This window comes from Rana temporaria, chromosome 3, assembly GCF_905171775.1.
Source record: "Rana temporaria chromosome 3, aRanTem1.1, whole genome shotgun sequence".
NCBI lineage: Eukaryota > Metazoa > Chordata > Amphibia > Anura > Ranidae > Rana > Rana temporaria.
In genome coordinates this window covers 436727842-436752371 of record NC_053491.1, presented here as the reverse complement: position 1 = coordinate 436752371, position 24530 = coordinate 436727842, and the positions used below count along the sequence as shown (strand labels likewise).

Below are 24530 nucleotides of genomic sequence, written 5' to 3'. Positions count from 1 at the left end.
TGTCCATACTGTGCAGGACATAGCGGGGAACCCCTCTAGTAGACATTATTGTGTCCATACTGTGCAGGACATAGCGGGGAACCCCTCTAGCAGACATTATTGTGTCCATACTGTGCAGGACATAGCGGGGAACCCCTCCAGCAGACATTATTGTGTCCATACTGTGCAGGACATAGCGGGGAACCCCTTTAGAAGACATTATTGTGTCCATACTGTGCAGGACATAGTGGGGAACCCCTCCAGCAGACATTATTGTGTCCATACTGTGCAGGACATAGCGGGGAACCCCTCTAGCAGACATTATTGTGTCCATACTGTGCAGGACATAGCGGGGAACCTCTATTAAATATTATTGTGTCCATACTGTGCAGGACATAGCGGGGAACCCTTCTAGCGACATTATTGTGTCCATACTGTGCAGGACATAGCAGAGAACCTCTAACAGACATTATTGGGTCCATACTGTGCAGGACATAGCGAGGAACCCCTCTAGTGCTATTATTGTGTCCATACTGTGCAGGACATAGCAGAGAACCTCTAGCAGACATTGCTGTACCTGTACTATGAAGTACTCAGTAGAAAGCACACATGGCAGAGTCACACTGCAGCCACATGACCAAAGAAGTCCTCCAGCACCACAGAGCTGTGTAGCCAGAGCGGCGCCGGAAGTGTGCTCTCCTCCCCGGCTCTCCTTCCTGTGTGCTGTGTCTTGCTGTGAGTTTCTCTTCAGCTTCCGGCGGCGCCATCACCACAGCCTGGAACATGCCGACCGGAGACTACGAGTGAGTATACCGGGGAGGGGGATTCTGACATGCGGGACATATCGTGGAAGGTGACGTCGGAGGTATACTGACCGGGGGAGGGTTGTGATGGGGTTTGGTTAGGGTGATGCAGGTGGTTGGTGGGGGTGATGGAGAGAAGTATGGCTGTGATGGTGGGGGAGGTTATGGTAGGGAGGGATGGTGGCGCTGATAATGGTGGGGGGAGGGGGTAATATGGAAGGGGGTGGGAGGATTGCACAGTATTGATGATGATGAGTGTTGTAATTGTTGAGGGGGTGATACTGGGGGGCACAGTAGTATTGGGGATGATAGTGATGAGTAATAATAGTGGATGAGGGGGGATGGTAGAGATGAGTATGGCCAGGATGATTGGGGGGGGGGGGGGGGGGCAGGTAGGGTTGATGGTGCCAATAGTGGTGGTTACAGTAGTATTGAAAAATAATGGGGTTAATAGTACTGAGGGTGGTAGTGATTGTGTGCTAGTGGAGGGTGATGAGCGTTTGTATGGAGGTGGTAGTGATAGAGATGAGTATGGCCAGGATGATGGTGCCGGTAGTGGTGGTTACAGTTGTTCTGGGGATGATGGGGTTAATGGTACTTAGGGGTAGTAATGATGGGGGGGTGATGTAGTGGTGGAAATGAAAGACCATTAGTGATGGGGGATGATGAGCGTTGTAATAGGGCATGTGGGGTTGATGGGTACTGTAGTGGTGTACATGATGGGGGTACTTGTGATGAGTACAGTAGTTATGGGTGGTATTGGTTGGGCTTGAGAGTGTGATATTGGTGGGTACAGTAGTACTGAATATGCTAGATGGAGGGGTTAAGGAGGTTGGGTGGTAAAGGTGAGTATGGTAGGAATAATGGGGGAGGCTGGGGCTAGTAGGGTTGATGGAGATGGTAGTGATGAGTGCACTAGTGAAAGGGATGGTGGAGGAGAGGAATGGAATTAGTAGTGATGGGTATGACTGGGATGATGAACAATGTTATGGTTGGGGCAGGTGAAGTTGATGGAGTGCTAGCAATGGATACGGTAGTGGTGGACATGAAGTGGGTGGTTTCAATGACTAAAGAAGTTATGGGTGGGGGTGATGTAGGTGATAATATTGTGTACAGTAGTACTGGAGATCATGGGGGTGGTAGTGGTGGGTACAGTAGTAATGGGGGGGTTTTGGTTACAGTGGCAATTGTGGTGGGTACACTAGTGATGGAGGGGGGGGGGGGGGGGAGTGGTGGGTGCAGTAGTGATGGGGGGGGGGGTATTGGTGGGTACAGTAGTGATTTTGGCGATAGTGGTGGGTACAGTAGTGGTAGGTATTGTGGGTACAGTAGTGATTGTGGTGGGTACAGCAGTGATGGGGGTGGTAGGGGTAGGTATTGTGGTGGGTACAGTAGTAATGGGGGTGGTAGTTGTGGGTACAAGTAGTGATTGCGGTGGTATTGGTGGGTACAGTAGTGATTGTGGTGGGTACAGTAGTGATGGAGGTGGTAGGTATTGTGGCTACAGTAGTGTTGGGGGTGGTAGTGGTGATGGGTACAGTAGTAATGGGGGTGGTTTTGGTTACAGTAGCAATTGTGGTGGGTACACTAGTGATGGGGGGGTTAGTGGTGGGTACAGTAGTGATTGTGGCGATAGTGGTGGGTACAATAGTGATGGGTGTAGTAGGTATTGTGGTGGGTACAGTAGTAATGGGGGTGGTAGTGGTGGCTACACTAGTGATTGTGGTGGTATTAGTGGGTACAGTAGTGATTGTGGTGGTATTGGTGGGTACAGTAGTGATTGTGGTAGGGGTAGGTATTGTGGTGGGTACAATAGTAGTGATGGGGTGGTAGTGGTGGGTACAGTAGTAATGGTAGTGGTGGGTACAAGTAGTGATTGTGGTGGTATTGGTGGGTACAGTAGGTATTGTGGTGGCTACAGTAGTGATGGGGGTGGTAGTGGTGGGTACAGTAGTGATTGTGGTGGTATTAGTGGGTACAGTAGTGATTGTGGTGGTATTAGTGGGTACAGTAGTGATTGTGGTGGGTACAACAGTGATGGGGGTGGTAGAGGTAGGTATTGTGGTGTGTACAGTACTAGTAATGGGGGTGGTAGTGGTGGGTACAGTAGTGGTGGGTACAAGTAGTGATTGTGGTGGTATTGGTGGGTGCAGTAGGTATTGTAGTGGCTACAGTAGTGATGGGGGTGGTAGTGGTGGGTACAGTAGTGATTGTGGTGGTATTAGTGGGTACAGTAGTGATTGTGGTGGTATTAGTGGGTACAGTAGTGATTGTGGTGGGTACAACAGTGATGGGGGTGGTAGAGGTAGGTATTGTGGTGTGTACAGTACTAGTAATGGGGGTGGTAGTGGTGGGTACAGTAGTGGTGGGTACAAGTAGTGATTGTGGTGGTATTGGTGGGTGCAGTAGGTATTGTAGTGGCTACAGTAGTGATGGGGGTGGTAGTGGTGGGTACAGTAGTGATTGTGGTGGTATTAGTGGGTACAGTAGTGATTGTGGTGGTATTAGTGGGTACAGTAGTGATTGTGGTGGGTACAACAGTGATGGGGGTGGTAGAGGTAGGTATTGTGGTGTGTACAGTACTAGTAATGGGGGTGGTAGTGGTGGGTACAGTAGTGGTGGGTACAAGTAGTGATTGTGGTGGTATTGGTGGGTGCAGTAGGTATTGTAGTGGCTACAGTAGTGATGGGGGTGGTAGTGGTGGCTACAGTAGTGATGGGGGTGGTAGTGGTGGCTACAGTAGTATATGAGGGTAATAAAGTGTAGAAAAGAATGGGGGCAAAGGGACCAGGGACAGTGGCTGATGCTGACCCTATAGCAATCCCTACGCCCTAGGGTTGATGGACTGACTATCTTGGTACGATAAAAACACATACATAATACGTAAAAGGAAAATGTAGTACATATAAAATTATACAATTAAATACATTGTTAAAATTGAAAAACAGAAGCTCAGGGTGCCCCCGGGGTAAAATTAAGGCCGGGTTCACACCTATGCGAATTGAGTGCGGCTTAAACTGCATCCAATTCGTAGAACATTTCTAAATACATTAATTTCAATGAGGCTGGTTCACATATGTGCAATTCATTCGCACTGCGCATTGCCGAAAAAAACGTGTGCGTTTTCTAGGCATTGCGGTGCAATTTCAAGCTCATTATCTTCTATGGGCACGCATCTGATTCGCAGATGTGTTCATTTCTCATCAGGATTTCTCTCATTCTACTCAATACACTTCCCCCCTCCCCTCTCCCAGATCTCCAAATTCGCAGCTAAAACAGAGATGATCTGCAGAACAGTTCTCTTAGACCCCATTCACACCTGAGTGTTTTGTAGCTTGAAGCCTGAAGCTACAAAACGCTGGAGGGGAAAAAAATCCATTATTCTCTATGGAGATGGTTCACATCTCCACTCCAAAACGCCTGAAGCCAGAAGTTCAAAAACGCCTGAAGCTCACACAAGTTCTGGGACTTTTTTTTTTAGGCAGATTTGGGCGTTTTTCTGTTTTTAACATTGATGGCCTTAGACCTGTCCAAATTCGCGACAAAACCCGAAAAAAAAAAAAAGGGTAAAAAAAACACAGTCAAAATCGCGGCAAAACGCTACGCTCAGGTGTGAATGCAGCCTTATCTTTTTGCAGAGATAACGCTGGAATTCGCATCGCTCCGGCCTAAAGGCTGTAGTGATGGGGATGATGAGCGTTGTAATGATTGGGGCAGGTGGGATTGATAAGGAAGGGTACAATAGTGGTGGACATGATGGGGGTGGTTGTGATGAGTAAAGTAGTTATGGGTATAACTGGGATGATATGGCGGGTAATGGGTGGGGTTGGTGTTCTTGAGGGGGTGATACTGGTGGGTTCAGTAGTACAGGGGGTGGTAGTGATGTTAGAGATAATGGGGGAGGATGTGTCGGGTAGGTTTGTTGGGGCTGATAGTGGTGGGTAAAGTAATACTGGGGATAATGGAGTTCATACTGATGGGTACAGTAATGGCGAGACTGATGGAGTGGTAGTGGAGGATGAGCATTGTAATGATTTGGGGCAGTTGGGTTAATTGCTCAACCTCATCTCCATAGCTCCTCCTCCATTTCCATAGCTCCTCCTCCATTTCCATAGCTCCTTCATTTCCGTAGCCCCTCCTTCATTTCCATAGCCCCTCCTTCATTTCCATAGCCCCTCCTTCATTTCCATAGCCCCTCCTTCATTTCCATAGCCCCTCCTCCATTTCCATAGCTCCTCCTCCATTTCCATAGCTCCTCCTCCATTTCCATAGCTCCTCCTCCATTTCCATAGCTCCTCCTTATGCACAGGAAGTTATCAGCTCTCACGATTTCTGGCAATATTAATAGATATTTTTTGCACTCATTGAACAGAGCTTGAAAACCCCCTTTCAATGGTATATTTTACAGACCAAAATGGAGTAAATAGGAGTAGTTCATTGTTTTGGTTTACATGCACTTTTAATGCTGCTGCTGATTGCTGTAGTAGTTTGGCCGTTGACTTCTGCAGGCGGGAGAGAGGCGCAGTTTGAGTAGTCATGGATGGATGAGATAAGAGGAGCTGACAGAAGTAGATCATGCTGACTATGATAGTGGGAATTGTGGCTGCTGGCAGACAAGGCGGAACATATTTTTTTTTCCTTTTAGTCCTTGTTCACATGATCTTCGGCTTGTGTAAGAGAAGTGTGAGCAGCAAGCTTTCACAGTGCTTACGGCATACTTGATAAAGTCTTTAAAGCACCATTCACTCCAAGATTGGGAATTGTAAATACAGATCTTGTTGGGAGTGCTGACTGTCAATTTAAAGGGGTTGTAAAGGTAAAAAAATGTTTTCCTAAATAGCTTCCTTTACCTTAGTGCAGTCCTCCTTCACTTACCTCATCCTTCCATTTTGCTTTTAAATGTCTTTATTTCCTCTGAGAAATCCTCACTTCCTGTTCTTCTGTCTGTAACTCCACACAGTAATGCGAGGCTTTCTTCCTGGTGTGGAGAAAGCCTCTTGAGGGGGCGAGCAGGAGGGTCAGGACACTCTCTACTTTGCAGATAGAGAAAGGAGCTGTGTGTTGGGCATCCTGACACTCCTGCTCGCCCCCTCAAGAGGCTTTCTCCACACCAGGGAGAAAGCCTTGCATTACTGTGTGGAGTTACAGACAGAGGAACAGGAAGTGAGACATGTTCGCTATCTATTTACTCGGTGTATCATGTTTCATATTTTGGGTTTAAATTGCACACACTCGTGGAATGGCAAAAAAATGAAGATGCCTACAAATCTCCATAGGCGACGCATCAAAAAAATTATTATTATTTTTTTTACAGGCTACCAGTTTAGAGTTAGAGGAGATCTAGTGCTATAATTATTGCTCTTGCTATAATGTTCATGCCAATACCTCACTTGTGTGGTTCCAACACCATTTACATATGTGGTGTGACTTACATATGTATTTGCCACTTCACAGGTGATTGGGGGGCGCTTTAAAAAAATAATAATGTATTATTTTTTTTTATTTTTTTTACACTGTACCTTTAAAAAAAAAAAAAAAAAAATGTTAAAACTTTTATTGCCATCTCAAGAAATGTAAACATCCCTTGCAATAACAATACAGCATGACAGCTCTTTAACCACTTTCCAACCACCCCATAGCAGATGTACTGCTACAGGGCCGCTGTTCTGTGCGCAGAATCACGTGTGTGTGTGTGTGATTCTGCACATCCACCTGCAGGGGGCGTGCCGCTATTGCTGTGATTACTCGCAGCAGAAGCCGATCTGTGGGTGCCGGGCAATGGATATCCGCCAGCACCCACCGATCGCCAGGCAGAGACCCAGAATGGAGCTCTGCCTATGTAAACAAGGCGGAGCTCTGTTCTGAAATGTTATGGATTTTATGTCCCCGCAAAGCAGGGAATACAATCTATCATTTCCCTTAGTAAAAGCACCTCACACTGTGCACCTAAACACTGGCTAGGCACACGGTTAACCCTTTGATTGCCCGTTCCCAGACAGTGTCATTAGTACAGTGACAGTACATATTTCTAGCACTGATCACAAAAAGTGTCGGATTGTCCCCCGCAATATCGCAAGTCACGCTAGAAGTCACCGATTGCTGCCATTACTAGTATATAAAAAAAAATCCAGTATATATCTCATAGTTTTTAGGCGCTATAACTTTTGCACAAACCAATCAACATATGCTTATTGGGATTTTTTTTAACCAAATATATGTAGCAGAATACATATTGGCCTAAATTTATCAATAAATTTGATTTTTTTTTTTTTTATATTGGATATGTTTTATAGCAGTAAGTAAAGAAATGTATACATTTTATTTAACATTTTTAGATTTTTTTGTTTATAGTGCAAATAACGCAGAGGTGATCAAATACTACCAAAAGAAAGCTCTATTTGTGGGGAAAAGGGACATCAATTTTATTTGGGTGCAGCGTCGCACGACCATCAAATTGTCAGTTAAAGTAACGGAGTGTCGTATCGTAAAAAATGGCCTGGTCATTAGCGGGCTAAATCTTTCGGAGTTCACGTAGATATGGAGAGAATGAGGTCTGTAAGACCCCGCATCTCTCCTCTACAATGGAATCCAAAAATAAATAAAAAATGACGTTAATCTTGTGCTTTAAAAAAAAAAACTTGACCTCCGTAAGGTTTATCCCCCCTCCCCCCCTTCATGACCAGGCGATACGGCACTGCATTAATTTAACTGACAATTACACGGTTGTGCGACGCTGTACCCAAATAAAACCCGAAGTCCGTCTCCCCACAAAAAGAGCTTTATTTTGGTGGTATTTAATCACCTGCGATTTTTTTATTATTATTTTTGCGCTATAAAAAAAAGACCTATTTTGGGAAAAAACAAAAACAGGGATGTACATATCGGGGATCCTCACTCTCAGCGTGGCGGCACTAAAGAGAAGTTCTGCAGAGAGGCAGTAAAAACCAGAGCAGGCCACCGCTGTAATATGAAGGTGTGCCATTGTGTTGGTTTCTGGAGAGGAAAATATAACAAGATTCGTGTATTTGCCTAAATTGTAAATTGTCATGCAGGAGCTGGAGGTTGAGATCAGGCTTGTGGTGGCCACGCCTGCACTGTATGCTGGTGACAGTGATGTGGGATTACACAAGGGAACAGTCCTCAGTTTGGGGTCATCAGTACAGTAATGTTTGCTTCTCTTTTGTTCTCATTGAATAATTCTTACCTTCTTCCTTTCACAGTTCCAAGCCCAGCTGGGCTGACCAGGTGGAAGAAGAGGGAGAAGATGTGGAGCCCTTAAGTCCAGCAATAAGCCAACCTATAAGTAAAGCTAAAGCTCCAGTTGTTGTGAAGGAGCCTCTCGGTGACAGTAAGTAGGATTTATGTGTACAAAGTATCACTCAGTTGCAGGCCGCTGTCTCTTGGGCACACTGTTTATGCTGTTTTCTTTATTTTCTGTAGTTGTCCTAGACACCCCGCGTGAGGTTATCAATGGAAATCTAAAGATTGTCACAGAATACAAGCTGGATGAAAATGACAAGAAAATTAAGGTAAATGTACTTTGGCACTTGTGGGAGAGGTTTCCGTTGTTTTGAGTTGAGAAGAACTGCAATAGGAAATAGATTTTCTGCCGTGCTTTACTCCATGGCTGGTTCCTTCACCACCTGTTTTCCCGTAGTTATACCCTTCACAGTGTGGCGTTTGAAATCCTATTAATGGTTTCAGAGAATGGATAGTGTGGTGGTCTGCATTAGTAAGCTCTGTAGTTGGCTCTGCCCCACCCCCCCCGCCCAAGGACAAAGGTGTGTGCCATCTGTGTAGGCACTGCACTAGTGTCTTAGCTAGAACCTTCTACCACCGTAGAGCCTTGTCCTACATTCCTGCTGCCCCAGTTTTCTGCAGGTTACCCTAAAAATGTCTCTTCATACTTCCATCTCCTTCACGATATATCTATCCACTGTTCTCTTTCCCCAATTGAGAGCCAAGGATGTTCTCCCTCCCCCTTTTGGTTTCTGTATTGTTAACACCAGCTTCAACCCCCCCCCCCCCCCCCCCCTCGCCATCCGTTTCCATAGCCCCGTCTCCATTATCTCCTTCTATTCCACACCACCACCTCCTATGCATTCAGCCTCTTAGTACCTGCTACCGTCCCACCACTCCCTCACCATCAGTTTCCAGAGCATGACTCTATTATCGGCTTCTGTTCTACAATACCACCTCCTATGCATCCAGCCTCTTTGCATCTGTTACCGTCCCCCCTACCTTTCACCATCAGTTTTCATAGCCTGGACTCCATTGTCTCCTTCTCTTCCACACCACCACCTCCTATGCACCCAGATTCTTAGCATCTGCTACCGTCCCGCCACCCCCTCAGTTTCCATAGTCCGACTCCATTATCTCCTTCTATTACACACCACCACCTCCTATGCACTCGGCCTCTTGGCATCTGCTACTGCCCCACAACCCCCTCACCATCAATTTCCAGATTCTGACTCCATTATCAGCTTTTATTCCACAACACCGCCTCTTATGCACCCAGTCTCTTGTATCCTCTACTGTCCTTCCTACCTTTCACCATCAGTTTCCATAGTCTCACTCCATCATCCGCTCAAATCCCCCCAACTTCTCTCTCTCATATTTAGCCTCTATCCACCTCCATATAACAGCAGTTACTATACTAGCAGTTACTATTACACTCCACCACCACTTCCTGTTCCCCACCCCCTCTTCAGCTGTAAATTTGGAGGATGAAATTCTACTCAGTGGCTGCGGTTGTGGAGGTCAATGAGGGCCTATTGTAAAGTATATTTACTGCTCCTCAAAATATATAAAGGATAAGTTCACCCCTGGGAACATGTAACATGTTCCCAATGCTGCAGCCACTGTGGAGCGCCGTGGTAGTTCATTGATTCTTCCTGTCAGTGTATCTGCTTGCCTGTACAGGATGTACTGGGTACACAGACCTGCATGGCACCAGCGATCAGCAGATGCTTTACAGGTTCCAGCAAAAAAAATCCACATTTTTTTTTACCTGGAAAAAAAGGTGCGTTTTTTTTTTTTATTCATTTTTTTTTTAAGTTAACTCATCCTTTAAATAAATGACCATAGCTTGGCCATGGGTACACTTTGTTAGGTATTTTGGTATACGGAGATACCCCTGAAGGGTTAGGGAACCTGCTTCCACTCCCACATCACTTCTTTGCACATATTTTCTGTTATAATAAATCCGGTTTCCAATTCAATCCAAGAGATTTTCCATCTTGCTTCCAAACAGACCCGTATCTCCTACATTTCTCCATGCACCAAGCTAGGTTTAACAGTCTTTTTTAAATATGTACCGTATATCTTTATTATTGAAATGTCAGATCTGAGCATTGAGTATCACTGCAGGTGGAATCTGAATTTGTAGCCCCTGTTAAGTGTTGGGACTCCCATTGGATCCTACTGAATTTTTACCTTTGCTTGTTTTTTTGCAGATTGTGCGAACATTCAAGGTTGAAACCCTCAAAGCTTCAAAAGTTGTGGCTAGGAGAAAGGTGAGATGACCTAGGCATGTACTGCATTGAAATCCCACACACATACTGAAAATTTTCTTAGGCTTGTATAGACAGATGCGGATACAGAAGAGCAGATCATGCCAGTGGTTTTCGGATGGCACACGACCATACTCCGAGAAAGGGTTAAAACCGCCTGCAATGCGCCTTTGCGGTATAGCCGCGGTGTCATATTGATTCCAATGGGCAGGAGCGGTATACACACTACTCCAAAGATGCAGCTAGCAGGACTTTTTTTACCGTCCTTCTAGCGCAACGCTCCAGTGTGAAAGCCCTCGGGGCCTTTCACACTGGAGACACAGCAGCAGCTGTTTAGGTTCGGTTTGCAGGTGCTATTTTTAGCACAATAGCGCCTGCAAACCGCTCCAGTGTGAAAGGGGTCTAAGTGTTTAGCACGGATTTCATTTATTTTAATAAACTGTTAAGCAGTTTTACACGGTGTGGCTGTTTTATCTTTCCTTCATTGGCTTTACTATGGAGTAAACTTTACCATCAGCCATGACAGTACCACCACCTGCAATATAATAGAGAAAGCTGATTGGATCTTCTATACTTGCATATCACGCCTGTCTAGACCCTTATAATTTGGAGTCTAGACCTCTGGTAAGGAGGCATTTTATATTCATATCGGTGGAGGTGCACTTGGGTGATGAAAACGCACATCAATTATACTCCTTGTGACTGGATGTTCATCAAGGAATTCATCGGCACTATTCAGAACAGCACAAGTTGTTCACCCTTTATGGACACTTGTCTATTCAATATCTATGTTTAGTGTGGCAACATTTTTTATTGTTTCACGCTTGTTCCCAGCCTACATTTTTGATCTTTCAGCCATAAATGGTGTCATACCTTTCTGGCTGTTACCTTGTCCATACAGGGTAATGACTGTGTGCCTTCACCCTGTTCACTATTGAACTAGTAACAGCACGCTTCTGGATCTTCAAGAGGATGTGACCTCCTGACGGTGTTCCAGTCTAGCAGCCAATTTGCAAGACCTGAGCACTACTATATTACCAAGGAAGAGATGTCATCACTCCCGCTGGTCACTGACTCGAGATTTTAGTACATTGTGATGGATAGAGGTGCAGAGAGGTAGTGCAGATAAGCTGCGTAATACTGGGTCGGGCTCCTCTTTGTAGAGACGCTCTCGCTATGTCCTGCAAGCCAACGTTGGTTTACAAGCGTTTGTTGAAATAAAATTAACATTATAGCCCAGCTGATTGTAAATTCGATATTGTAAACAAAGAGAAACATTGAAAAAAGTGTTACTTTCACAGGGAGATGTTCTGTGAAATGATGTTAATGTCTCTGCATTTTTGTTTTTGTTTAGAACTTGAAAAAGTTTGGAAATTCAGAATTTGACCCACCCGGACCAAATGTGGCCACCACAACAGTCAGCGACGATGTACTGATGACATTTATCACAAACAAGGAGGTGAGCTGCCCTTGCTGCAAAACTGATTGCTTGGGTACACTGACCTGGAACATGCATGGGCATTTTCAAGTGTCTACCCCAAGTGTCAGTACTGACAGGTTCTCTTTAAATCTGAATGGGGGACAAAACAGCAGCACAACAATTCCAGTGCAACTTTATTGATCTTGGCTAAGCCAAGGACCAGGCATTTGCCCCCAGAGGGTGTGACTGACAGTGCACTCAGAGGAGAGGCTGCAGAATTAAAGTGGTTTAAAAAAATAATAATTAAATAACACGTTATACTTACCTGTTCTGTGCAATCGCTTTGCACAGAGCTGCCCTGATCCTTTTTTTCTGAGTTGCCCTGCAGGCGCTCCAGGCCCCTCCTCTTCATTGGGTGCCTCCATAAAAAGCCGCTTTCCATTGGGGCACCCATATGAGCTTGCTCCTGAGTCCTGCGTCTATTGACAGACAGCGGGACTTGGCTCCCGTGTCCCTGGGTTTGATTGACAGCAGCGGAAGCCAATGGCTCCTGCTGCCATCAATCTGTCCAATGAGGAGAGAGTGGTTGGAGCCACTGCGCTCGTGCACATTGCTGGATCAGATCGGGCTTAGATAATAAAAGGGGGGGTCTGGGGGGAATCGCAGAACAGGTCATTCACCTTAATCCATAGAATGCATTAAGGGGAAAAACCTTGAGGCTTTACAACCACTTTAAAAATGGAGGCATTCATATACTTATACATTTCAAACTAACTCTACGTCATAACCTTTCTGTCCTGGATTATGCTCTGGGTCACACTGAATGCGGCTTTGAAATCGTGCTTCACTTGAAATTGCACAATTTCAAAGACGCAGGTCAGTGCTAGTTGGGTCAGTGCTAGTTGGGTCAGTGCTAGTTGGGTCAGTGCTAGTTGGGTCAGTGCTAGTTGGGTCAGTGCTAGTTGGGTCAGTGCTAGTTGAGTCAGTGCTAGTTGAGTCAGTGCTAGTTGAGTCAGTGCTAGTTGAGTCAGTGCTAGTTGAGTCAGTGCATTCTCAAATCTTTTTTTTTTTTTTTTTTTTTTTTCCCAATTAGTATTTTTTCTTTCACTTTAACTTTACAGCAATATGAAAGCAGATCTTCACCATAGAAAGGAAAAAATTAAGTCAACAGCTACCAATACTGGGTCCCCGGCACCAGTATGTTTGTGGGAAGCTGGTTGTGACTCCTTGCGGCTTCCCACTGCCGCGCTGTGCTTTGTGCATGGTCCCTGTGATGTGTCCCAGAAGGTTGCAGGAAAGAGAGGGGGCCTAGGTGATCCGAGCGGAAATGGGAGCGGGTACCTTTTTTAAAACGAGGTACCCGCTCCACCAAAAATATAATGTGCCATATAGAGGAGGCGGTGGAAGAGGACATAAATCAGAACTTCCCCTTTAAGTGGTAGTTCTGCTTTTTTCTGTGAACCACAAAACTCCTCAATATGTAAGGAAAAGGGGAGGTGTTTGTAGTTTTAAATCTGGATAGCAGCTCCAGGGGACAATGCTGCTGCTCTATAGGTACAGTAAGTGTGCAGCTGGCAGGATCAACAGGTTAAAAAAAAAAAAGTGAAAACTAAAGCAGCCAACACATCTAGGGATTGGTAAACTGCAGTCTGTTAGATTTTTATTCTGGGGTTTAATAGTTTCATCCTGAAGCTTGCCAATTTGTGGCGGCTGTATTTTCATAAGGTTGGGTAATAGAATTGCAGTAACACGTGCAGAGAATTACTTTTTATTTTTATTTTAAACTGAACCAAACTGTCTCAATCAAGATGGCCTATATTTTTTGTCCTTTTGCTGCTAGCGTTGGTCATAAGATAAATTGGTATATTGTTTTTACTTTTTTTAATCAATGTTTTTATTTTATTTTTACGTTTCTTTAGTTGCTTCCTAGTTCTTGGCCAAAATTATGTAATTCCCAGGATGGGAGGAGGGGCTTGGCTAAGCACACCCTCCTGCCAGAATGTCTGAGCTAAGGGCAGATGGATTCATGGAAGAAATTTCTTCATGAATCACCTGCCCTTACTCAAGAACGCAGCTGCTAGAAATGTTAAGGGGTGTTTTTCAAAATGATTTCTCAACAAAAAGACATGGAAGGTTGAGTTTGCTTTGAATATTAAATATTATAATTCAGTTTTTGGTGCTCGTATGCGGTTTAGTTCCACTTTACAGGAACTTGTCATTAAAAATGGGAGCTACCATTGCTGACAGCCCATTAAAAAAAAAAAGTTTGAATTTACAAGTGGAGGGTTTAGAAATGGACGCCAACTTTTCTCAGATTACGTTTTTTTTTTTTTTTTTTAATGGGTTAGTAGGTTAGGTTGGTAAATGACACACATGCAAGGCGCAGGTTTCCTATAATGACCTAGCAGGTTAGGAGTTTGGGTTATGTAAATAACTCTTCTTGATGTTCTGCTAATTTTCCAGGATCTGAATAACGAGGCGGAGGAAGACCCCATGAACAAGCTGAAGGGTCAGAAGATCGTGTCTTGTAGAATTTGTAAGGGAGACCATTGGACCACGAGGTGTCCATACAAAGACACTCTGGGTCCCATGCAGAAGGAGCTGGCTGAGCAGCTGGGTCTGTCCACAGCGGACAAGGAGAAAGTGCCCGGGACCGGAGGTCAGTACTGTCAGTTAATAAAAGACTGAAGGATATATTATGACAATCATATGTGCTGATCATGGAATATATTTCCTTCACAGAACCGGAACCAGCTCAGGCTCCCGTTAGCAAAACAGGAAAATACGTTCCTCCCAGTCTGAGAGATGGAGCGACCCGAAGGGGAGAGTCCATGCAACCTAACCGTAGAGGTAAGATGCCGGATAATGCCCGCAATGGGGATGGGCTAGTGATGTCGCAAAGGTATCTGGTACGGTACCAGTGAGTTTACTCATTAGTGGCTTAAAAGGCTAGTAATGGCGATCTATACTGTGTGTGTGTGTATGTGTGTATATATATATATATATATATATATATATATATATATATATATATATATATATATTTATATTTATTATTTATACCTACATGAAAGCCTATAATAAAGCTTACCTGTAGATACAGTAATTATCTCCTAATCGTGCACTGTTTGGGAGATATTTACTTTAGAAGCATAGGTGATGTCACCGGCGCACTGCGCTGTCAATAGACAGCGTGCTGTCCATAGAGCCGTGTCACCGACGCGCATGCTTCGTGTCGGCCAGTTAAGCCCACCCGCCAACCAGAAGGAAGACTGGGTGAAGATGGAAGCCCTGTTAGCGGTGACAGCATGCCACCAGAGGGCTTCGTTAGTCTTTCAGAATGTGCTAGTATGTGGTGCAATTTGCAGGGAGAAGAGTTTTTATTTGTTGCGGTTTGCTACCTCTTTAAACACACTGCTCTACTAAGTTCTAAAATAAGTTGGAAAAGAAGATCACAGTTCAAAAATGACAGTTTTAGTTTTTAAATAACAAATCTATTTATATAAAATTGTATTATATTTGACTTTTAAATTAATAACATGAATATGAATTTATTTTTGGCCAGTAGCGCAAAAAAAAAGCTCAAGAAAAATGCATCCCTTTAAATTCTATGTATGTCTTCACACTGGTCCATTGCACTTCCTTGTGGTGCTAAAAATCTTGCTTAGTGCATTTTTGGTCAGTTAAATAAACCGCACTTCCCCGTTGAAATGCATTGAAAAAAACAGCAAGAATGCATCAATACTGAACCTCTGTTGCGTTTTTTGAGTCGCATGACCTATGAAAAATAAAACCATAAGCACAAATTTGCATGCGCTTTTGGTACCATTATTGGCACCTTTTTCTTATTGGCCACCAAAATTTCGGTCCATCTCTACTAAAATTTCGTGGTCACAAATGGCTCTCAAGTTCTTTTACATCCTATATACCAGGTTTTAATTTGGGGACAATTTTGAATGCTTCTGCTGTAACCCTCTGCTCTTCTATATCTTTTCCACAGCCGATGACAACGCTACCATCCGTGTCACCAACTTATCTGAAGATACCCGGGAAACTGACTTGCAAGAGCTCTTCAGACCATTTGGATCCATCTCTAGAATCTACCTGGCTAAAGACAAGACTACTGGGCAATCCAAGGTAACCAATCCCATATGGAATGTTCTGTAGTCATCAGCTGCCCCGCGTGCGTTGATTCAGCTGAGGTTTGTGACCACTATAGCATAGGAAGCCACTGCTCATAAACCTGCAGTTTGTTGGTGCACGCCAGTGGTGCCCCTTAGCCCTTATGTGGAATAAAGAAACGGTCCACACTCTAATGACGTCAGTCTTTACCAAACTTTATTGTTCCAAGACAAGTTCACAGGAAGTCTGCCCAGACCAAGCCCAACTCCTGACATGTTTCACCCAGAAAGGCCTTGAATCATAGAGTTCTCTCTAATTTAAGTGGACCCTGACTCCCAAATACTCTTTTACATCTCAGTAATCCTCCCCCCTTCTTAACTACTTGCCGTCTGCCCGTAGCAGTTTTACTGCTACAGGGCGAGTTTCCAATGCAGAATTATATATATATATATATATATATACACACATACATACATACATACATACATACATACATACATACACGATTCTGCACCTGTAGGGGATGCGCCACTTCTGCTGTGATTATTCACAGTAGTATCATCTCTGCGGGTGCCAGCACTTGATGTCCTCCAGCACCCACCAATCATTGGTAAAATACACAGAACGGATCTCCCTATGTAAACAAGGCAGATCTCAATTATGACGAATCTTCTGGAGGTCAAGTGGTTAACCTAAGAAAGGCGACGACCGCCTTTTTTTTTTTTAATGGTCCATCCCACCTTTTTGTTTCCATTCTTGCCTAGGCAAGAATATCACCCTGCATCTATAGCCTTCTGGGATGTCCACATCGGATATCTCTGGACTCAGTTTAGAAGTACACAGCACTGGAGGAAGAAGGACCTTGCACCATTTCTGGGGGGAGGAGAGATTGTGAGGGGCTGAGTGAGAACCAGGACTAGACAGTTGGCTCCCGATGACAAAGAAAGGAAGATGGTCCCAGGACTCATGCTGCGGCACAGCAGGTCACAAGAGATCAATGCTGGATTTGCTGTAAAAAAAATAGTGGAACCTTGGATTACGAGCATAATCCGTTCCAGGAGAATGCTTGTAATTCAAGGCACTCACATATCAAAGCGAGTTTCCCCATAGAAGTCAATGGAAACTAAAATAATTAGTTCCGCGTTGACTTCTATGGCATGCAATATCACATGTGGCCAGAGGTGCGGGGGGGGGCACCGGAGAGCCTCGGAAAGGCTCGGGGACAGCTCGGCTGAACTTGGAAAGGCTTGGGAACGGAGTATTTCCCAATAGCTCTGGCGCCCCCCCCCCCCCCACCTATGGCCAAATGCGGTACTGCGTCACCGCTGCTGTGGCCTGAATCCTGCTCGTTTTGCGAGACAACACTCGCACACCAAGTCAGGATGTTCACACCAAAAAATGCTCGTATTGTGAAACACTTGTTAACCGCCTTACTCGCAGTCCGAGGTTTCACTGTAGTGGGGAAGGGTGTTGAAGTTCCTCTTTAAGCTCTTTCTAGGTAAAACCTGTCAGGTGGACGTCTCTTGATATTGTCCTAAAACGAGACATTTTGGTGAAGGCTAATGTCATTGGAGAGTGGGAGGTTTCTTTAAAATTTATGACCACCACAACATCTGCACACCCAACCACAATTTACAATCTTTAGCCTGCTCTTGGCATACATGTTCTCCAAATGAAGAGCTATTCCTATTGCCCATAGCAACCAATAAGCTCTGTGCTCTTGCAGTGTAGGTAAATGTAATGGAGCATGTTGTAGGTGTGGAGTAAAGCTCCCTTCTGATGCATTAATATCATTCTCTTCTCCCCCCCCCCCCCCCCCCAGGGATTTGCCTTCATCAGCTTCCACCGCAGAGAAGATGCCGCTCGGGCCATCGCTGGCGTTTCTGGCTTTGGTTATGATCACCTTATTCTCAATGTGGAATGGGCCAAGTATGTTCTTGTTGGTTTTTTTGTGTGTTTCTCCACTTTCTCTCATCTTTACTTTATTGCGAGTCACAAATGGAATTAGATCAGCAAGGCAGCTGCATGGGAAGTGGGCAGAACTTTTAAATGGGATTTAACAACTCTTGGCTTGAGAATATAGTGTACATGCCATGTGTGTGTATAATGATAAAGATATGAAAAATAGGACGAATAGGAAAGACGTTGGGTTTGACTTACTAAAGGCAAATAGACTGTGCACTTTACAAGTGCAATTGCCCCAGAGCTTAGTAAATGAGGTAAAGCTTCACTTTACAAAGAACATCCAATCACGTGCAAGGAAATGGGGGGAAAAAAACAGCATTTTTCCTTGCACATGATTGGCTGATGAAAGTCACCAGAGCTTCTGCTCATTTACTAAGCTCTGGAGTAACTGCCCTTGCAAAGTGCTCAGTCTATTTGCATTTAGTAAATTCATCCCAGTGTTTGCTGTCAACACATAAGTCTGAGCTTCCCAGAGCACATTTCACAATATTTCTTTGTTTCCTGTTGGGAAAGTTTTAAAGTGATAATGATTTTGTATCATAATAATAATTGACTGTGGCAAGCTGCAGAATATTACATTTTTGGGTTTAGTTACACTTTAATCCCCTTCCCTTTTTTAGTCTTCTGTGTCTAAACAAATTGGCCAGATTTTGTATTTTTTAGGGTTGTCCCGATACCACTTTTTTAGGACTGAGTACAAGTACCGATACTTTTTTTTCCAAGTACTCGCCAATACCGATACTTTTTTTTTCCAAGTACTCGCCGATACCGAATACCGATACTTTTTTTTAAATGTGTCCCCAAATGCAGCCATGTGTCCCCAAATGCAGCCATGCCCCCCCCCCCACAGATGCAGCCATGTCCCCCCCCCCCCCCCACAGATGCAGCCATGTCCCCCCCCCCCCCCACAGATGCAGCCATGTCCCCCCCCCCCCCAGATGCAGCCATGTCCCCCCCCCATATGCAGCCATGTCCCCCCCCCCCCATATGCAGCCATGTCCCCCCCCCCCATATGCAGCCATGTCCCCCCCCCCCCCCATATGCAGCCATGTCCCCCCCCCCCCCATATGCAGCCATGTCCCCCCCCCCCCCCATATGCAGCCATGTCCCCGTCCCGTCCCCCATATGCAGCCATGTCCCCCCCCCCCCATATGCAGCCATGTCCCCCCCCCATATGCAGCCATGTCCCCCTTACCTACATGCTGCCGCATCCCCGCTGCCGCCGCCGCTTAGTTAATACGGGCGGCGAACATTACAGCTTTCATTTGAATAGCTGTAGTCTTTCGTGCCGCGCTGCGTATAGACACTCCCCCTTGCTCGGGATTGGACAGTTCACCCGAGCAAGGGGGAGTGTCTATGCGCGGCGGGAAACACTACAGCTATTCAAATGAAAGCTGTAATGTTCCCCGCCCATATTAACCAAGTGGCGGCGGCAGCGGGGATGCGGCGTAGCGTTGGCGGGGGGGGGGGAGTATTCTATTTGGGTATCGGGGGCATTTGCGGGAGTACAAGTACTCCCGCAAATACTCAGAATCGGTCCCGATACTAGTATCGGTATCGGGACAGCCCTAGTATTTATAATAGAGCCTTTTATTGTGTCTGGCTTTCTTGTTATTATACAGGATTTATATAGCGCCAACAGTTTACACAGCGCTTTACAACTTGAGGGTAAACAGTACAAATACAACACAGCTTAATACAGTGGGAATCGGAGGGCCCTGCTCCTTGGAGCTTACAATCGAAGAGTTATTAGAACCCCAACATGCTTTACAGAGTGCCATGAATGCATCTTGTATTGAATGCGTATCTGTAAATTTTGAATAAATAACCCAAAAAAAGAAAACGCACTGTTTAATAAAACAAAAATATACCTATAAGCTAATAGTTTATCTTTCATGGTTTTTTTTTTTTCCACAGACCCTCAACCACCTGAGCCGAGCGGGGCATCGTATGATCAGAAGATGGAAACTATTTCTTATGTCTGCTTGTTGCTAATAAAATATTTGCACATTAAAGACTAGATTTATTTAGACAAACACATTTTACTTCTGCTTTTTACTGTTTCAGTACACCAGGTTAAATGGCTAAGGCAGCAATGCAGTCATCAGCACAGATAGAACCACAACTACGGTGAGTGGTTTTGAAAGGGAAGCCGGGCACAGCTGTCGCTTTGTGATAGAAAGTGTGCTTCAAAGGAGAGAAGGGAGGGTGGGCACTGCCCGTTTTATACTTTAGCTGTTCCCCAAACTATACTCCATGCTTTTTCATCCACTAAACTTATAATGGCCAACAAATCTTAAACGGCTGTATGCTGTTTGGAATGACTAAGCGCAAACATTTGCGCGAAACGCGTCTACCTCTTTGTCCCCTGCCCCCATCTGTCAGCCACTTGTCATATGAAGCTTCAATAAAAGGATTTTTGAAAGTGCAGCTTTCAGAATCATTTCCTTCTGTTCTATAATATTGGGTTGTATCTGTACAATAAGCCTGTAGTTTGCCCTAGGAGAAAATAATGTTTGCGTGACTCCACCCACTATCCTAAAATGACGGATAAACCCGTATATCTTAATTGTACAGTACACAACTCCAGTACTTGCAGTTTAAATGCTTCAAAACTGGTGGCTCCTGCTCTCTGTGCCGTTTCCATGATCTGGTCTTTCACAGGAAAAGTTAACAATGCACAGTTCAGTCTCCAGCCAGGGGGGGGGGGGGGGGGTACAGAGGAGTGCTTTCCATCCTAAGCTACAGGGCTGTGTGTTTTTATTGATGTACACAGTATACAGAGACATGACTCTAGTACCTGCATGTAATGGTGGCACCAAAGGATGCTGCAAGAGAAAGCCACCCTGAAACAAGAAAACCTGGGGCAGCAGTCCTGGCACCAGCTTAAAATATACAGGCAAAGGCTAAAAAGATGAAGAAGCTGCACAGTCAATAAGCTTTTACATCAGCTGGTGAAAGTGCTAAAAACAGGGTTTAGTATCAAAGACCTTCTGTGTCCCACAGTGGACTCCAAAAAATGATTTTGCTGGGAGTACTTTTTTTTCTCTGCTGTAGTTAACTGCTTCCCGACGGTTCCTGTGTATATATATATGCAGTGGCAGAATGACTCTGCGGTGCGAATCGCCGTATACATACTGCAGCTGCTTTAAGAGCCATAGCAGGCGCGTGCGCCCGTTGCACTACTGGGGACCCGATGCGCGCTGCCGGCCAAACGTGATTGCGGGCATGAGAGCAGGGACGGGGATTTATGTGTGTGTGTGTAGACACAAATCTCTGTCCTGTCAGGGGAGGAAAAACAGATTGCGTGTTCCTACCAAGTAGGAACAATGATCTGTCTCCTCTTCCAGTCAGTCCAATCCCCTCTGTTAGAACACACACTTAACCCCTTGATCACCACTAGTGTTAACACCCCTTTCCCTGCCAGTGACATTTTATCAGTGGCTATTTTTAGCTCTGTTCGTTGTATAAATGTCAATGGTCCCAAAAAGTGTCCAATTTGTCCACCGCAATATCGCAGTCCCGATTAAAGATCGCTGCCATTACTAGTAAAAAAAAATGACGAAAATCTATCCCCTAACTTTTGCTCAAACCACTTAATATCCGCTTGTGTTATTTTTGTTAAAAAAAAAAAATGTAGAAGGATACATATCGGCCTAAACCAGGGATCTGCAATTAGCGGACCTCCAGCTGTTGCAAAACTACATCATGCTTCTCCCTCTGGGTGCCATGCTTGTGGCTGTCGGAGTCTTGCTATGCCTCATGGAAGTTGTAGTTATGCAACAGCTGGAGGTCCGCTTATTGCATATCCCTGGCCTAAACTAAGGAAAAAATAGGTTTAAAAAAAAAAAAAAATTGGGATATTTGGTATAACAAAAAGTAAAAAATATTGTTTTTTTTCCGCTCCTCTTTTGTTTATAGCGCAAAAAATAAAAACACAGAGGTGATCAAATACCACCAAAAGAAAGCTCTATTTGTGTGAGGGGGGGGGGGGGGGGGGGAATTACATATTTGGGAACAGAGACGCAATTGTCGGTTAAAGCTATGTAGTGCCGTATCGCAAAAAATGGCCTGGTCAGGAAGGGGGTAAATTCTTCCAGGGCTGAAGTGGTTAAAGTGATTGTAAAACAACCCATTCAGTTTAAAAAATAAATGAAAAGCAAAACATTTGTGTTGATATAAAATAGGTATTTTTTTTTTTATATATAAGTGATCACATTCCCTCTGTTCTCTGCTCCATAAGAGCTGGGGGAGGAGAAGCAACAGTAACACTGAGCTTCCCAGTGAGAGGCTGTGCAGAGGGGGCGTGTCAGGTCAAGTCTGATTGAGTTCCCAGCATAGCTAGAGAACTGACCACAGTGTGTTCTGCTTAGTGTGGTCAGTTTTTATAAGGAAAGCAGAGACCAAAAAGAGGGTTTCCGCTCCCCCCCCCAAAAAAAATGACATGCCAAATGTGATATGTTAGGGGGTCACCATCACTTAAAGCGTCAGTTCCGTTTTTTAACGCTTACAGGTCTTGTCTGTCCCCCAGTTTATGGCTGGAAAATTAAAGGAGAATCTGCAGACCGATGAGCTGATCTTTCTGACACTTTGATCCTCCACCTGTCGGCTTGTTCCATGTGCAGCTTCTCTCTTCCCCAGGGGAAGCTCTGGTGTACGCTGATTGCAAAGGGCTGATACCTGACCAAATACAGGTATAGTAGAGAACCTTGGATTGCGAGCATAATTCATTCCGGAAACATCCTTGTAATCTAAAGCACTTTTATATCAAAGCAAATTTCCCCATAAGAAATAATGGAAACTCAGATGATTTGTTCCACAACCACAAAAATCCAGCAGGAGCTACATAGTATAAAAGAAGAGAGGCGCCTCCAAGTGTAGCAATATGGTCACATTTAAAGCGGTTGTAAACCCGCATTTATTTTTATTTTTTAAACACCTGAAAAGTAAAAGCCATAATGAGCTAGTATGCACCGCATACAAGCTCATTATGAAATACTTACCTCAAAACGAGGTGTAGGGAACTTACCTGGTCCACGCCGAGCGAGATGTCATCTTGCTCCGGCGTGTCTGCGCACGGGAGATTTTATTCCAGCAAGGGCCGGCCGCCGCCGCTGGAATATGCAGTGCATACATAACCGCTTTAAATGTGACCATATTGCTAAACTTGGAGGCGCCTCTCTTCTTTTAGCCGAGGATCCCCCCTGCGCATGCGCCGCTGCAATCAGCGGCGCATTGCGAGGGGAATATCTCCTAAACCGTACAGGTTTAGGAGATATTCTTTATACCTACAGGTAAGCCTTATTATAGACTTACCTGTAGGTAAAAGTCAAAAAGTGGGGTTTACAACCACTTTAATGAAGGTACAACATTTATCAATGTACGTCGTACGTGCATTAGCCACTGGGGGGAGCCAATCGTTCGCCAGAGAGATAGAATGGTGGTCTGCCGATGTAGACCGCCGTTCTGTCAGGCATGGACTACTGTGATCTAGTGTTCCTGCTAATCGGGAAAACAGATCAGTGTTCATGCAGTGAGCCCATCCCCCCACAGTAAGAAAGCACAAACAGGGAACACACTTTGGGGCAGATCCACAAAGAAATAACACCGGCGTATCTATTGATAAGCCGGCGTAATTTCAAAATTCCTGCGTTGTATCTTTGTTTTGAATCCTCAAAACAAGATAGGTTGCGTTCCCGTCGTGACCCGTATGCAAATGAGCTATTTCCGACGATCCACGAGCGTACGGCCGGTCTTTGCATTTTTTTACGTCGTTTCCGTTCGGCTTTTTCCGGCGTATAGTTAAAGCTGCTATCTGGTGGCGTACTCAATGTTAAGTATAGCCGTCGTTCTCGCGTATAATTTTGAAAATTTTACGTCGTTTGCGTAAGTCGTCCGTGAATGGGGCTGGACGCCATTTACGTTCACGTTGAAATCAATGACGTCCTTGCGACGTCATTTGGAGCAATGCACCCTGGGAGTTTTTACGGACGGCGCATGCGCAGTTCGTTCGGTCGGGGGACGCGCTTCATTTAAATGAAACACGCCCCTTACTCGCCGAATTTGAATTTCGCGCCCTTACGCCGCGAGAGATACGCTACGCCGCCGTAACTTATGGCGCGGATTCGTTGAGGATTCAAACAAAATCAAAATAAGTTACAGCGACGTAGCGTATCTTACATACGCTGCGGCCGCCGCAGATGTATGTGGATCTGCCCCTTAGTGTCATTTTTTCATCTTTCCATCTATTAAATCCTCTGCCCTTGTTGTTTTAACTAGACCTGTGCACTGCCAAAAAATGTGTTCTTTCGTATTCATTTTTTTTTTGTAAATTAGAAAATTCGGAAATTTGAGAAATCCAAAAATAAGGAAAATTCGAAAGGACAAAAATTTTAAATAATAACTAACTAAATTACAGGTATTGGAATTTCATTTCAAATTTGGCTGTAAGTGAATGGAACGAATATGAATTTATTTGAATTTACAAATTATGCGAAATAAATAATGCAGCTTCTAAACAAATGGAACTGAGCAAAATAATGTTTTTCTTATTATTATTATTTTTCTTATTAATTTGTTACGTTTCATTTGATTAGATGCGGCATTCATTATTGTGGATAGTTCGTAACTTCGGATAAATTTGTATTGGTTACGTTTCATAACAGCCAAATTTGAAAGGAAATTCCATTACCTAGAATTTAATAGTTCGTATTGAGTTATTTGTTATTT

The 24530-nt window shown here is 44.5% G+C and overlaps 1 protein-coding gene across 1 annotated transcript; it reads left to right on the top strand.

The window, feature by feature from the left end:
• Positions 1-673: 673 nt before the first annotated feature.
• EIF3G (eukaryotic translation initiation factor 3 subunit G) lies at positions 674-19837 on the top strand. The gene is made up of 10 exons (XM_040346398.1): positions 674-782; positions 8003-8130; positions 8223-8311; positions 10238-10297; positions 11649-11753; positions 14178-14373; positions 14457-14564; positions 15715-15851; positions 17659-17765; positions 19719-19837. Exons 1-10 carry the CDS (start codon positions 763-765, stop codon positions 19732-19734), a joined length of 966 nt encoding a protein of 321 aa, XP_040202332.1. The 5' UTR covers positions 674-762; the 3' UTR covers positions 19735-19837.
• The last annotated feature ends 4693 nt before the right edge of the window (positions 19838-24530 follow it).

Coding starts and splice junctions, on each gene's coding strand:
- EIF3G (XM_040346398.1), top strand. CDS start 763: ATGCCGACCGGAGACTACGA. Junction 8,131..8,222: donor GAAGGAGCCTCTCGGTGACA/GTAAGTAGGATT, acceptor TATTTTCTGTAG/TTGTCCTAGACACCCCGCGT. Junction 11,754..14,177: donor CATTTATCACAAACAAGGAG/GTGAGCTGCCCT, acceptor CTAATTTTCCAG/GATCTGAATAACGAGGCGGA.